Raw genomic sequence first — 15715 nt, 5'->3', positions numbered from 1 at the left:
ATCCCTTGGCACTCAAGCACTGCATATTAACACAGATAACATTTTAGTACTAATATGAAAGTCATTTTAACCTCATGGACCCTCTGAGACAATACCACTGCCCCTGAAAAACTATCAGCTTGTCCACAATATGGAAGAGCATAACTGAAGACACAACATGCTGAGTGAATTTTATCTGCCTCGGTTTATACTGGACTGTGAAAAAGGTTTTCAATATGTGAATATCTTAGCAAAGTCCACTTCAATTTTAAGGGTGTGCTCCCGTGCCTTCACCTGTATGTTGTTCTTTACTTTTGTGTAATCTGCCAAAGAGCAAAAATTCTGCATCTTACTAGAGTAACTTTCTATACTACATGTCAATTTTATTGTCTTTCATTATTTAAGGGGAAAAAAAAGAACCAAGACTCCTCACTTATGAATAAGCTAAAGTTCTTTTCAATCACATTACCATTTACGTTTACTTTTAAATATTTTAATTTCACTTCAGTAAAATAGGTAACCAGGTATTATTTCTCAAGCATCAAAGGCTACATCTTTTAATAAAGTGTTCCAATCTTCTCTCACAACTTTTTTGATTTCTGTCTTCCTGTTATGGGCTGAACTGTGTCCCCCGCTCAAATTCATATGTTGAAGCCATAAGACCCAGTACCTCAGAATATGGCTGCATTTGGAGACAGGGCCTTTAGACAGGTGATTAAGGAAAAATGAGACTGTTAGGAAGGGGTCCTAATCATTCCTGCTGCCTTTATAAGAACAAGAAGAGACAACTGCAACACACAGGCACAGTCATACAGTTAAGAAGGTAGCCGTTTGCAAGCCAAGGAGGGAGGCTTCAGAAGAAACCAAACCTGCTGACAGGGTAATCGTAGACTTCTAGCTTCCAAAACTGTGAGAAAATAAATTTCTGCTGTTTAAGCCACCCAGTCTGTGGTATTTTGGCAGCCCTAGCAAACTAACACACTTCACCAAATCAGATCCTAAACATAGAAAAACATAACTTCCAGATACTTTATATGTGTTAGTGAAAATTCCTTTGAGATTTCCCAGAGAGGCTATGGAGAATCACAAAGATCTGTCATTTCAACATATAAGAAGAGATGCTAGAAATAATTAGGCTTATTTGATGTGTTACTATTGTTAAGAGTTGCATGGCATGGGAAGAGTTGTCAAATCAGAAGTTACTCAACCTTCCCTAGGTTAAATTTATATGGTAAATATAAAATTTTCACTTCTCTAAATTAATAAAAAATATTTCAAAATGCAATTATTATAAATTTTTCTAATTTACATGGTAAACATAAAAATTTCATAAATTAATAAATTTCAAAAAGTGTTTGTTTTATGAGAAGTCCATGGAGATTCAGTAATGTCGTTGCTTTAGGGAAACATTATTCAAAACTCATGAATAGTTCTGTCAAGTTTTCCTATATTTATGAAAGTTCTGATGGTAAGTGGTATCAGTTCTAATTTCAGTTATTACTGAACTTTTATTTTTATTTACATCTATCATCTTCTAGGCCAGTGATTTTCAAGTGGGGTTTTACAAAAATATAAATGTCTAAACTTGACCCCTGATTTACTGACTCTCTTTACTTGATCCTCTTGGTGTTATTTCTGGTATTAGGTCTCAGGATTATCATGTTGTAACTCAAGACTTTCTTCGTCTATAAAAAGTAATATTCATTCATCTTTATATATCAGTTGTAAGAATCACTGACTTCTTTGCAAACAGGCTCAATCATCACCATTAGAAACATTTTTGTTTGAAAACCTTTTTGGAATACAGGCATAACTCACTTTACTGTGTTTTACAGATATTGTGGCATTTACAAATTAATGATTTGTGGCAACTGATGATTTTTATTATCAGATAATTGTTGGCATTTTTTAGTAATAAAATATTTTGAATTAAGATATGTGTATTTTTTAAAGAAATAATGTTACAGTACATTTAATAGACTACAGGATAATGTAAACATAACTTTTCTATGTACCAAGAAACCAAAAAATTTATCTGACTCACTTAATAGAGGTGTTCTAGAATCAAATGGCTTCCCTGGTGGCTCAGAGGGTAAAGCATCTGCCTACAATGAGGGAGACCTGGGTTCGATCCCTGGGTCGGGAAGATCCCCTGGAGAAGGAAATGGCAACCCACTCCAGTACTCGTGCCTGAAAAATCCCATGGACGGAGAAGCCTGGTAGGCTACAGTCCATGGGGTCGCAAAGAGTCGGACATGACTGGGAGCTTCAAGAGAAGAGAGAGAATCAAATGGCAGTATCTCCAAAATATGTCTCTAAGGTGCTCTGTATGCCACAGATACAACAGATACAAACTTCCCTGTTAAATTTATTCTTATTATGGACCCTCATCATATCCTTTCACTTGACAATTACCAGTAATAAATAAGCCACAGTCATTCTAAGCCACTCTCATCTACTGAATAGTTTTTGTTTTACTCTTACGCTTGTCTGAAAGCTTTTCTATAAGCTACAGGCCAGAGTTTGTACTATCGACAAATAAGGATAGTCTCAGAGTCCTATGAAAAGGACTGTACCTGGTATTTGAAATCATTTATAAGCCATGAAATTAAAAGATGCTTACTCCTTGGAAGGAAGGTTATGGCCAACCTAGATAACATGTTTAAAAGCAGAGACATTACTTTGCCAACAAAAGTCCGTCTAGTCAAGACTATGGTTTTTCCTGTGGTCATGTATGGATGTGAGAGTTGGAAGGTGAAGAAAGCTGAGCGCCGCAGAATTGATGCTTTTGAACTGTGGTGTTGGAGAAGACTCTTGAGAGTCCCTTGGACTGCAAGGAGATCCAATCAATCCATCCTAAAAGAGATCAATCCTGGGTATTCATTGGAAGGTCTGATGTTGAAGCTGAAGCTCCAATACTTTGGCCACCTCATGCGAAGGGTTGACTCATTGGAAAAGACCCTAATGCTGGGTAGGATTGGGGGCGGGAGGAGAAGGGGACGACAGAGGATGAGATGGTTGGATGGCATCACCGACTCGATGAACATGGGTTTGGGTAGACTCCGGGAGTTGGTGATGGACAGAGAGGCCTGGCGTGCTGCAATTCATGCGGTCGCAGAGAGTCGGACACGACTGAGTGACTGAACTGAACTGATATGCCAAATAGACACTTGGGTACAGGTTTCTGAGGAGACATGTTTTAGAGAACTTTCAGAAGACACCAGTGGACTATAGTAGGATTTCTCATATATTCTTTTTAAGCTGATAAGCCATTTTATGAAACTGACAATCCAAGATCTATAACGTTTAACTTCATTTTCATTTTCTGTTTTCTGGATCTCCCTTACAGGGAGTCATTTCTCCTTCTTCTAAAGTAATCTAATTCACATCAATTTTGTAAACTCTGCTTTGGTAGGCTGAAATGAAATGTTAAAAAACAGTTTCTCTTCTCACTTCAGCTTGCCAGTATTTCCCAGAAAGGAGCTTATATCCTCACCTAGTGCCCTGATTTTTGCAGCAGCCATCTAGCGAACACCTCTAGATCACCCAACTCTGGGGGTCCAATGGGGTTTATGGCTCGAGGGTCCCACAGGACTATAACCAATGGAGAAAGACTTCTTTTTTTTTTTTTTCAAATAAATTTATTTATTTTAGTTGGGGGCTAATTACTTTACAATATTGTAGTATTTTTTGCCATACATTGACATGAAATCAGCCATGGGTTTACATGTGTTCCCCTTCCTGGACACCCCTCCCACCTCCCTCCCCATCTCATCCCTCTGGGCCATCCCATTGCCCCAGCCCTGAGCATTTGTCTCATGCATCGAACCTGGAATGGTGTTCTGTTTCACATATGATAATATACATGTTTCAATGCTATTCTCCCAGAACGTCCTACCCTCACCTTCTCCCTCAGAGTCCATAAGACTGTTCTATGAATCTGTGTCTCTTATTCTGTCTCACATATAGGGTTATCGTTACCATTTTTCAAATTCCATATATATGCATTAGTATACTGTATTGATGTTTTTCTTTCTGGCTTACTTCACTCTGTATTATGGGCTCCAGTTTCATCCATCTCAATAGAACCGATTCAAATGTATTTTTTTTAATGGCTGAGTAATATTCCATTGTGTATATGCACCACAGCTTCCTTATCCATTCGTCTGCTGATGGACATCTAGGTTGCTTCCATGTCCTGGCTATTGTAAACAGTGCTGCGATGAACACTGGGGTATACGCGTCTCTTTCAATTCTGGTTTCCTCGGTGTGTACGCCCAGCAGTGGGATTGCTGGGTCATATGGCAGTTCTATTCCCAGTCTTTTGGAAAAAGACTTCTTAACTGACTACCACCCCAGGGCACAGCAAGAAGCAACAGACTGAGGTGTCCAATATTTTTATAAAAAAGGTGTATTAGTTCACCTAATAGAGCTCTGGGCTAGGAGGAAGGCTTCTAATTAAATCCATATCTAAAGGCCTACTGTAATTTTCTCAGAGATCTCAGAAGGAGAGCCCTATCCGTATGCTGTCCCTCTACTACACTCCAGAGCATCTGTATCTTCCACAGGGGAGCTTGTATTCCCATCTGGTAATCCCATTTTTGTAGCTGTCACTTAATGATTCCCCTTCACTGCCTGGCTCTGGTGGACAGCTGGGTTTGTATCTTGGATCCCATGGGATTTTAACAACTGGAGAAACAGTTCTTGGCCGGCTACCACCCCTAGTTCACAGCATGAACAGCAAATGAAAACATACTCCAGTTTTCTGTGAGAAAGGCCTACAAGATTGTCCTGGAGCTTTAGCAACCTACTGAGGTGATCTCTGGGAACAGAAGCTGGTAGATGCCGTCTCTGCACTCTCCCTCTATCTTGCTTTAAGTTGCTAGACTCTCCTGCAAAGGAGCCTGTACCTTTAACTGGGCCCTGATTTCCACAGCTGCTGCCCAAGAAACATCTCTAGGTTGCCTGGTTCTGCCAGCCACTGTGACTTTCCCTTGCGGTCCCACAGGATGATATATATTTGCTTACTTAAAAGCTGCTGCCTGAGAGTCTGGCATCCAATCAGCCTGAATCTAGGTACTTGTTGAAACTCTCCCCTTTGGGAAACTGACAGGTCTCAGCATATCCTCAACTAACTGGGAGCCACTAAAAATAAGACCGACTTCCTGGACATTAACAAAGGTTTGAGAGACAACCAAGAGTGAGGGAAGGGTTGAACTATATTACAACACTACAATAATCAAAATGGTATGGTATTGGCATTAAAAATAAGACACAGATCACTGGAACAGAATAGACAGCCCAGAAATAAACCACAGCACATATGAGCAATTTATTTAAGATAAAGGAGCCAAGAATACACAATGGGGCATGCTAAGTCACTTCAGTCGTGTCTGACTCTTCTGAGACCCCATGGGTGCCTGTCAGGCTCCTCTGTCCATGGAATTCTCCAGGCAAGAATACTGGAGTGGGTTGCCAGGCCCTCCTCCAGGGGATCTTCCCTACCCAGGGATCAAACCCACATCTCTTTTATGTCTCCTGCATTGCCAGGTGGGTTCTTTACTGCTAGCGCCACCTGGGAAGCCCCACACAACGGAGAAGGACAGTCTTTTCAATGAATAGTGCTGGGAAAATTGGACAGCCACATGCAAAAGAATGAAACTGAACCACTATCTTATACCACACACAAAAACTAACTCAAAACACTAAAGATTTGAATGTATGATCTAAACTATAAAACTCTTAGAAGAAAACATAGGCAGCAAGCTCCTTGACATCAGTCTTGAGGATGACTGTTTCAATTTGACCAAAAAGTAAAGGTATCAAAAGCAAAAATAAACCATAGGACTGTATACCAAACTAAAACAATTCTACAGAGCAAAGGAAATCATGATCATGGATTAAAGACCAAAATGTTAAGATCAGAAACCATAAAACTCCTAGAAGAAAACAGGCAGATCACTCTTTGACATAAATCGTAGCAACATTTTTTGGATCTGTCTCCTAAGGCAAGGAAACAAAAGTGAAAATAAACTGGACTTAATTAGACCTAAAAGCTTTTGCACAGCAAGAGAAACCACTGACATAACAAAAAGACCTATTAGATGGCGGAAACATTTGCAAATGATATGGTCAATAAGGAGTTAACAGCCAAAATACATAAACAATTCATATTATTCAACATTGAGAAAATAAACAGCCTGGTTAAAAAAAAAAAATAGGCAGAAGACCTGAACAGACATTCTTCCAAAGAAGACATACAGAAGGTCAACAGGCAAATGAAAAGATACTCAACATCATTAATCATCAGGGAAATGCAAATCACACCAGAGTATCAACCTGTTAGATTGGCTATTATCAAAAAGACAAGAAACAACAAATGTTAGTGAAGATGTGGAGAAAAGGAAAGCCTCATGTACTGCTAGTGGGAATGTTAATTGGTACAGCCACTATGGAAACAGTATGGAGGTTCTTCAAGAGATTAAAAATAGAACTACCATATGATCCAGAAATTCTACTTCTGGGTAAAACAAAAACACCAATTTGAAAAGATGTATGTACCACCATGTTCATTTTACAATAGCCAAAACATGGAAACAACCTAAGTTTCCAGTGATGGATGAATGAATAAAGAAAATATGAGATGTGTGTATACATACACACACAAATAATATATACACAGCCATACACACGCAATGGAATATTAGCCATAAAAAAGGAAATATTGCCATTTGTGACAACACAAATGATTCTGAAGGGTATTATGCTAAGTGAAATAAGTCAGAAAGATAAACACTATACAATCCTGCTTACACATGGCATCTAAAAAACAAACCACCACCAACTGTAAACAAGCTCATAGATACAGAGAACAGATTAGTGATTGTATATATATATTGCAAATGATCACCACAATAAGTCTAGTTAACATCTATCACCACAGTTACAAAACTGTTATGAAACTGTTAAGATTTATTCTCTTAGCAAGTTTCAAATATGACTGGAAATTTGTATCTTTTGAGCCCCTTTATCCATTGTGTCTGCCCCTACCCCCAGCCACCTCTGGCTGGGGCTCAAAAGGTACAAATTTCCAGTCATTTTTAAAGTTGGTAAGAGAGTAAATCTTAGTTTCATAACAAGAAAAAAAAAATGTAACTGTGGTGATAGATGTTTAACTAGACTACTGTGGTGATCATCTGTAATCTATACCTGAAACAAAATATAGTAAGTCAATTAAAAAATTTTATCTGATTCTTGCTGATCCCCAGAATTCAATGAGAATTCAAACATACTAGGTTTCCCTTCTTTTGATAGTAATGTTGCTGTCTGCATGGGTTCAGTACGAGTATGTTCCCCTTTTCACTAGTTAGTACTTCTTTCATAACTATTTGAACAATCAATTAAAACCAAGGGCTTACCTGAAATGTCATATTTGAGAATGATGGCTATTGAATTAGATACGACAACTCATTTTAAGGAATGAAGTTGGCTGTACTTATGGAGCCAATGTTTATGATGCTTTGGGCACAGTAAAAGATTACTTTGTCAGGTCTGGGACATTGTCATGGAAAGAACTGTGTTCTCCCCAAATTCTTACGTTTGAAGTCCTAATTCCCAGAGGCTTCAGAAAGTGACCTTATTCAGAAATAGGGTCACTGCAAATGTAGTTACTTAAGCTGAAGTCATATTTGAGTAGGGTGGTCCACTAATACAGAATGACTGGTGTCCTTATAAAAGGGCAAAATTTGGACACACATAAGCACACGGAGAGAATGAAGGCAGAGACTACTAGCCAAGGAATACCAAAGACTGCCAGCAAACCACCAAAAGCTAAGAGACACATGGAACTCTTACAGCCCTCAGGAGGAAGCAACATTGCCAACACCTTGATTTTGAACTTCAAGCCGTGAGGACTGTGAGGACTGTGAATCAATAAATTCATACTGCTCAAGCAACCGAGTTTGTGATATATTATTATAGCCACCCTAGCATACACATTCTAAACAAAGGTTTACCCTTTGCCCAGTTCCAAGGAGAGAGTCGCAAAGTCTTGGGAATATCCTATTAAGTGTGTCTTTGTTTATCTGTGGCCTTGAGACGGTATCAGATAGTTTATGCTAAAAATGTGATTTATGGTAGGGGCCACATACTTAACTTCTAGAGGGACTGAGTAAATAAAATTCACATTTAATTAGTTTCTATCCTACACAGCTTTAGTACAGTACAAAGTAATTATCAGCCATTACATATATTATATATATAAAATTATGGTAAAATACACATAGTAGAAAATTTTACTGTTTTAACCATTTTAAAGCGTTCATTTCTGGCACTAAGCAAATTCACAGTGTTATGCAACCATTATCATTACTCATCTCCAGAATATTTTATCATCCCAAACAGAAATTTTGTACCCATTAAAGAAGTCCTCATTCTCCCGTCTCTCAAGCACCTGGTAACCATTGTTCTCTCTTTCTCTATAAACTTGTTCTAGGTACCTCATGTAAGAGGGATCATACAATATTTGTCCTTTTGTGTCAGGATTCTTTCACTTAGCATAATAATGTTTTAAAGGTTCTTCCATGCTGTGGCATGTACCAAAATCTTATTCCTCTATATGACTAATACCCAACTACATGCGTATTCCATATTTATCTATCTATTCATCTGTTGATGGACAAATGAATTGTTTATACCTTTTGGCTACTGTGAGTAAACAGTTTTTTAATGAGACTAAACAGCAGCAATAATGACTACCTTTAGAATTCTATTTCCTTTCCCACTTTAATACAAATAATCTCAAAGTAGGCAGTTTTAAAGGCAACAAAATGCATCTCTAGGTGACTAAACTTTATGAACAGAAATACATGATTCCTTACAATAACCATGCTGCCTTAAATGACAAAATCTCTTTTTTAGGTTATTAACGGTGCCTTGTGGAAGAAACTGATATGATGAAATACGAACATGTTCTTAAGGACATAAGAAAAAGAACAATACTATTAAAATAAATGCAGGTTCCAAACTTAAGAATGACTGGAAGAAAGTAAAGCCATATTCCAACACAAAATCAAACAAAAAGAAGAAAAAAACAGTATCATATTCTGACCTTTGTTAAATAAGAATATAACTGAGATAACCTTTTAGCTACAAAAAAAAAATCTTCAAAGGTAATTCATATTAAAAAGTTACGGATCTTTTCAAATGTCGATCTTCATAGTAGGTTCATCACTAAAGTCTCAAGTCCAACAGCTCAGAGAAAAATCCCAAAGAAAATCAAATATAGATAACATAAATAACAAAACAATTCTGAGGTACAGTTCAGGATGGTAATGAAAGTATTTTAAAAAGTACATTTTGAAAAAAGAAAAAAAAAAGTACATTTTGGTTGCAGCATTTGAGTACTTCAAATTTTTTAGTAGTAAATTAATATCAATGAAAAGATAACCAGATCTATTGAAAGAATAACAGAAAATAAATTATACATTTGGCTAAAACAGTGGGATATAAAAACAAATTTTAAAGTTTAATATTTTCAATAAGTAATATATATGTATGCTCAAATTTCAGAGAAACAGACAAGGTTATATATGTTAAAGTCTCATATAAGATGGTTGGATGGCATCACCAACTCGATGGACATGGGTTTGGGTAGACTCCGGGAGTTGGTGACGGACAGAGAGGCCTGGCGTGCAGCAATTCATGGGGTCGCAAAGAGTCGGACACGACTGAGTGACTGAACTGAACTGAACTGATATACCCAAGACTGTTAAAGTAATTGTTAAAGTCTCGCATATACCCAAAAGAACTGATAGAAGGATCTTAAAGAGATATTTATACGCCCATGTTTATAGCACTATTCACAGCTATCGAAAGGTAGAAACAATCCAAATGTCCATCAGCAATTAGTAGATAAACAAAATGTAGTTTATACACACAGGCTGTTAATAGCCTTATTATTAACATTCATGCTGTAACATGGATGAACTTGAAGGACATTATGGTAAGTTGATAAAACAGGCCAATCACAAAAAGGCAAATACTGCATGATTCCACTTATGAGGTGAAACTGACAGTGTTAGGTGCTCAGTCGTGTCCAACTCTTTGTGACCCCATAGACTGTAGCCTGCCAGGCTCCTCTGTCCATGGGATTCTCCAAGCAAGAATACTGGAATGGGTTGCCATTCCTTTCTCCAGGGGATCCTCCCAACCCAGGAATCAAACCAGGTCTCCTGCATGGTAGGCAGATTCTTTACCATGTGAGCTACCTGGGAAGCCTTATGAGGTACTGAGTCAAGTCAAATTCTGAGAGACAGAATGCAGAATGATTGCCAGCTAGTGGAAAGAGTGAATGGAGAATTGTTGTTTAATGAACGAGGAGTTTTAGTTTTGCAAGATGCAACAAGCTCTGGAGGTAGCTGCACAACAATGTAAATGTACTTAACACTACTGAACTGAGCACTTTAAAAATGGTTAAGTTCATAAACTTTGTTAAGTGTATTTTACCATAATTAAAAATAAAAGACCAAAAATATTTCCCTCCCACTGGTCTCTAATCACCATTCGGTTTCCACCCTCTGAAACCACTTTCATTATTTTATTTATCCTGCATTTCCTTATGCATATACAAGCAAATATAAATAAACTAAACCACAGTATATAGTATTCTGTATCTTGCTATTTTCCCTAAACAATGCATCTCGGAATTCTTTCATTTCAAATACAGAAAAGTTCATCTCTTAAGAGCAACATTTTAACAATAGTTTTAGCATGTGCTGCAAAGCTTTAATATAAAAGAACTTACCAAAATCTGGTGGACACTGCCCATTATAAGGAAACCAATTTCCTTTCACAGTGAAAGGACTTTTCCTGTTGCTTGTTGAACCAGTTCCTAGCTGTCCATTACCACCAAGTCCAAAAGAATAAATTCGTCCTGATGAAGGAACAAAAGCAGAAGTGTGCTGCCTAGAGTAAAATGACAGAAAACCTCAGACTTAATGTTACCTTTCATGTAAATATAAAAACAATTTACATTTAGAAAAGCACAGTGAACATTACTGGTATATTTTTTCTCCTCAAAAGTAAGGTAATAAGACCATTAGAGTTTTCAAGTTTTCTGTACAAAATTTTATTAATAGCCTTATTCTATACTGAATGAATTCTGTACCACACAGGTAGACTGCTTAAGCATGGTTCAGAAAATTCCCACAAATGTCCAAATTTAAAAAGGCCCAGCTCTGTACTGATATCTCTTACACTATATGATTCAGCACTAGAGGCAGCATCTAACTGCTGTCCAAGGAAATCACCCAACCACCTTCTCGCTCAGGTTCTAGCTTAAAGCTGTAGTCTCTAAGGGCCTACACCATGTGGTATCACTCAAAAGCTTTAGGGTAAGAACCGGGCAGAAGGTTGGTATATATAAATGTATGGTAAGACAATGTTTCCTCTCTTCAAAAGAAACTGATTCTTACATATACACACTCAGATTCCTCTAGAGGTACCAGAGTGGAAGCAAACAAATTAAAAACCTAAGAAACCACAAAACTAAAGCTAGTGAAAACCCACTAATCCTGAATCTGTCCAACTCCCTCTGATGCTTCATCACTGTATATTTAGGAATGGGCTAAAGGCGATCATCCAGCTCAGGTGCTGTGTTCCTCAAACACATGGATTCAATCAAGTCTGGCAAATTCTTATGTTATTTCTGTAAATACTGTCTCTCTCCCATGTATTCAATGCTCTTCTTGATAATATTAGACAAATGTTTTATCTTCCCAACACTCTAACAGTCTTTTAACTTCTCTTAAATATCCATATCCCTTGTGACTAATTTCCTTAGGTCTGTTTTTCATATTATTACTTTTCTCTTTAGCAGTATGTTCAACCTGCTGTTTCCACTATCCACTGAATTTAAAAATTTAATGACTATGTTTTATCCCATTTCTAGTTCTTCTTTTCAAATCATGCAGACAGTTACTTCATTTAAAACCCTTAATACATTGTGAAATATAATACGTATACATCAATTCAGGACTATTCTGATAAGTCCCAAGCCTACTTTAGGACAGTCTTATGGTTACAAATTCTGAGGGGAGATCCAAACAAGAAACTAAGCCAAAGCCAGAAAAGTCTCCTTAAACTAGCAAGAGAATACTTCACTGTGGACTCTTCCCATGAGGTGGCTTTACTGGGAGGAGATGGTTTTGCAGGCCTCACTACTGCCTCTACCACTTCTTTGGTCCTACCTCCTATTCCAAATTCCCTTGCCATCTGTGGTATATTGCTTATAAAAAGTGCCAAAGTTATTCCGTTCCCTATACCCATTACCCTTACAATATGACTTTTATATGGGTTCCCATTAAGATGGGGAATCTATTTCTCCATGTCTTAAAACTGGTCTCTGGCCTATGGCTTGCTTTGAACAGAATGAAGCAGAAATGACAGTGCATGAGGTGACCCTAAGCCTAACAGGTGGCTTTGTATTCTTTACCTCTCTCTTTTGGAACCCTGCTATACTATTATGAACATAACTTAAGGTAAAAATGTGGAAAGTTAAGAGAGAAATTACAAGGTGGAGTGATACGATTTAATACACATCCTATCAGGGGCTTCCCTGGTGGCTCAGTGGTAAAGAATCTGCCTGTCAATACAGGAGACATGGGTTCAGTCCCCGATCTGGGAAGAGCCCACGTGTGGTAGAGTAACTAAACCCATGCACCACAACTATTAAGCCTGTGCTCTAGAGCCCAGAAGCCACAACTACTGAACCCACATGCCACAAATACTGAAACCCTCAAGCCCTAGAGCCCATGCTCAGCAATGAGAGAAGCCACCAAAATGAGAAGCCCGCACACTGCAACTAGGGGGTAGCCCCCATTTGCCACAACTAGAGAAAAGTACATGCAGCAACAAAGACCCAGTACAGCCATAAATAAATAAATAAAATTATTTTTACAAATACACATCTAATCAGAGTCCTATGAGGAAAGGAAAAGCTGTATCTAAAAAGATAAGAGATTAGAATTTCCCATAAGTGATCAAAGATATTACTCCACAGATTCAAGAAGCCCAGTAAAAAAATGAAGAAATTCATTCCTTAACAAATGAAAGCAAAACTGAAGACAAAGACAAAGAGAAAAGAGGCAAACTGTCTTCAAAGGAGCAACATACCAACAGCTGAATTCTCAAATCTGAAGCCAAAAGACAGTGGAATGTTATCTTAAAAGTGCTGAAAGCAAACGCCAAGCTAGAATTCTATAGCCAACAAAACCATTCATGAATGAAGGTCCAATATATGCATTTTTAAATATGCAAAAAATCTGCCACCTGCAAATCTACATAAAAGGAATCCCAGAGGGTGGTTGATAAATGGAAAATGATACTAATTATTATAAAAATTAGAGAAAAGAAGGTAGTAAATGGATGTACAGCCATTTCTAAATGTGCACTGACTATATGAAGTAATGTTTTTCTGGGGTTTAATAATATATATAGAATGAAAATTAGAAAAGGTAAATGAAGGTCTTACAACTCCTGGGAAAGTATTAATATAAATTAAAGAATAATGTTATTTCTAGAGTAACAATTTAAAAAGTTTCCAAATTTCCAAATGGATATAGGGAATTCAGTTCAGTTGCTCAATAGTGTCAGACTCTTTGCGACCCCAGGGACTGCAGCATGCCAGGCTTCCGATCCATCACCAACTCCAGGAGCTTGCTCAAACTCATGTCCATCGAGTCAGTGATGCCATTCAACCATCTCATCTTCTGTCGTCCCCTTCTTCTCCCGCCTTCAATCTTTCCCAGCATCAGGGTCTTTTCCACTGAGACAGTTTTTCGCATCAGACGGCCAAAGTACTGGAGCTTCAGCTTTAGCATTAGTCCAATGAATATTCAGGACTGATTTCCTTTACGAATGACTGGCTGGATCTCCTTGCTGTCCAAGGGACTCTCAAGAGTCTTCTCCAACACCACAATTCAAAAGCATCAATTCTTCAGTGCTCAGCTTCTTTTATGGTCCAACTCTTTCATCCGTACATGACTACTGGAAAAACCATAGCTTTGACTAGACAAACATTTGTCTGTAAAGTAATGTCTCTGCTTTTTAATATGCTGTCTAGCTTTGTCATAGCTTTTCTTCCAAGGAGCAAGTGTCTTTTAATTTCATGGCTGCAGTCACCATCCACTGTAATTTTGGAGCCCAAGAAAATAAAGTCTGTCACTGTTTCCATTGTTTCCCTATCTATTTGCCATGAAGTGATGGGACCGGATGCCACGATCTTAGTTTTCCAAGTGTTGAGCTTTAAGCCAACTTTTTCACTCTCCTCTTTCACCTTCATCAAGAGGCTCTTTAGTTCTCCTTCATTTTCTGCCATAAGGGTAGTATCATCTGCATATCTGAGGTTATTGATATTTCTCCCAGCAATCTTGATTCCAGCTTGTGCTTCCTCCAGCCCAGCATTTTGCATGATGTACTCTGCATATAAGTTAAATAAGCAGCGTGACAATATACAGCCTTGTCGTACTCCTTTACCAATTTTGAACCAGTCTATTATTCCATGTCCAGTTCTAACTGTTGCTTCTTGACCTGCACACAGGTTTCTCAGGAGGCAGGTCAGGTAGTCTGGTATTCCCGTCTTTTGAAGAATTTTCCAGTTTGTTGTGATCCACACAGTCAAAAGCTTTGGCATAGTCAATAAAGCAGAAGTAGATTTTTTCTGGAATGTTTTTGCTTTTTCTATGATCCAGTGGATGTTGGCAATTTGATCTCTGGTTCCTCCACCTTCCCTAAATCCAGCTGAACATCTGGAAGTTCTTGGTTCATATACTGTTGAAGCTTAACTTGGAGAATTTTGAGCATTACTTTGCTAGTGTGTGAGATGAGTGCAATTGTGCAGGAGTTTGAACATTCTTTGGCATTGTCTTTCTTTGGGATTGGAATGACCAGTTCCAGTCCTGTGGCCACTGCTGAGTTTTCCAGATTTGTTGGCATACTAAGTGCAGCACTTTCACAGCATCATGTTTTAGGATTTGAAATAGCTCACCTGGAATTCCATCACCTCCACTAGCTTTGTTCATAGTGATGCTTCCTAAGGCCCACTTGACTTTGCACTCCAGGACGTTTGGCTTGAGGTGAGTGATAACAACATCATGGTTATCTGGGTCATTAAGATCTTTTTTGTATAGTTCTTCTGTGTACTCTTGCCACTTCTTCTTAATATTCTGCTTCTGTTAGGTCCATACCGTTTCTGTCCTTAATTGTATCCATCTTTGCATGAAATGTTCCCTTGGTATCTCTAATTTTCTTGAAGAGATCTCTAGTCTTTCCCATGCTATTGTTTTCCTCTGTTTCTTTCATTCACTTACGAAGGCTTTCTTATCTCTCCCTGCTATTCTTTGGAACTCTGCATTCGAACAGATATTTCTTTCCTTTACTCCTCTGCCTTTTGCAATTTCCAAAGGAAGGCTTCGGTGGTAAACTGCAATTAATTTTGATTAATTGCAGCACTCTGAACAGTATTAACTACCTACCCCTTCACCTCAGCCCTGTGACAGGCAGTTATCCAATGATCCAGGACTATCTTGGACACAGCCTGTGGGGGCCAGAGCAGGCTACCCAGATTCTGCCCTTATACATGAGATCAGTCCTCTGATCACTGATTGCTGCTTTTGATTACACAGGAACAGACACAAAAGGAGGCTAAGTCTCTTCTGTAACCCTTGTGACCACTGTC

General features: G+C 38.2%; 1 protein-coding gene across 31 annotated transcripts in view; it reads right to left on the bottom strand.

Moving 5' to 3' along the window:
* Positions 1–15715, bottom strand: part of HERC4 (HECT and RLD domain containing E3 ubiquitin protein ligase 4) — a 129599-nt gene that overhangs the window by 54084 nt on the left and 59800 nt on the right. For all 31 annotated transcript variants that reach the window (XR_014076486.1, XR_014076487.1, XR_014076492.1 and 28 more), the window contains one exon: positions 10784–10944. Coding sequence is in view for 22 of the 31 variants with exons in the window: in XM_081568923.1 (XP_081425049.1) it covers positions 10784–10944 (161 nt within the window). In the remaining 9 variants the exon portion in view is untranslated. The remainder of the gene's footprint in view (positions 1–10783; positions 10945–15715) is intronic.

This window comes from Giraffa tippelskirchi, chromosome 2 (assembly GCF_054371585.1).
Source record: "Giraffa tippelskirchi isolate mGirTip1 chromosome 2, T2T-mGirTip1v1.2.pri, whole genome shotgun sequence".
NCBI lineage: Eukaryota > Metazoa > Chordata > Mammalia > Artiodactyla > Giraffidae > Giraffa > Giraffa tippelskirchi.
The sequence above is the reverse complement of the archived record's forward strand: the minus strand, read 5'-3'. Positions and strand labels throughout refer to the sequence as shown.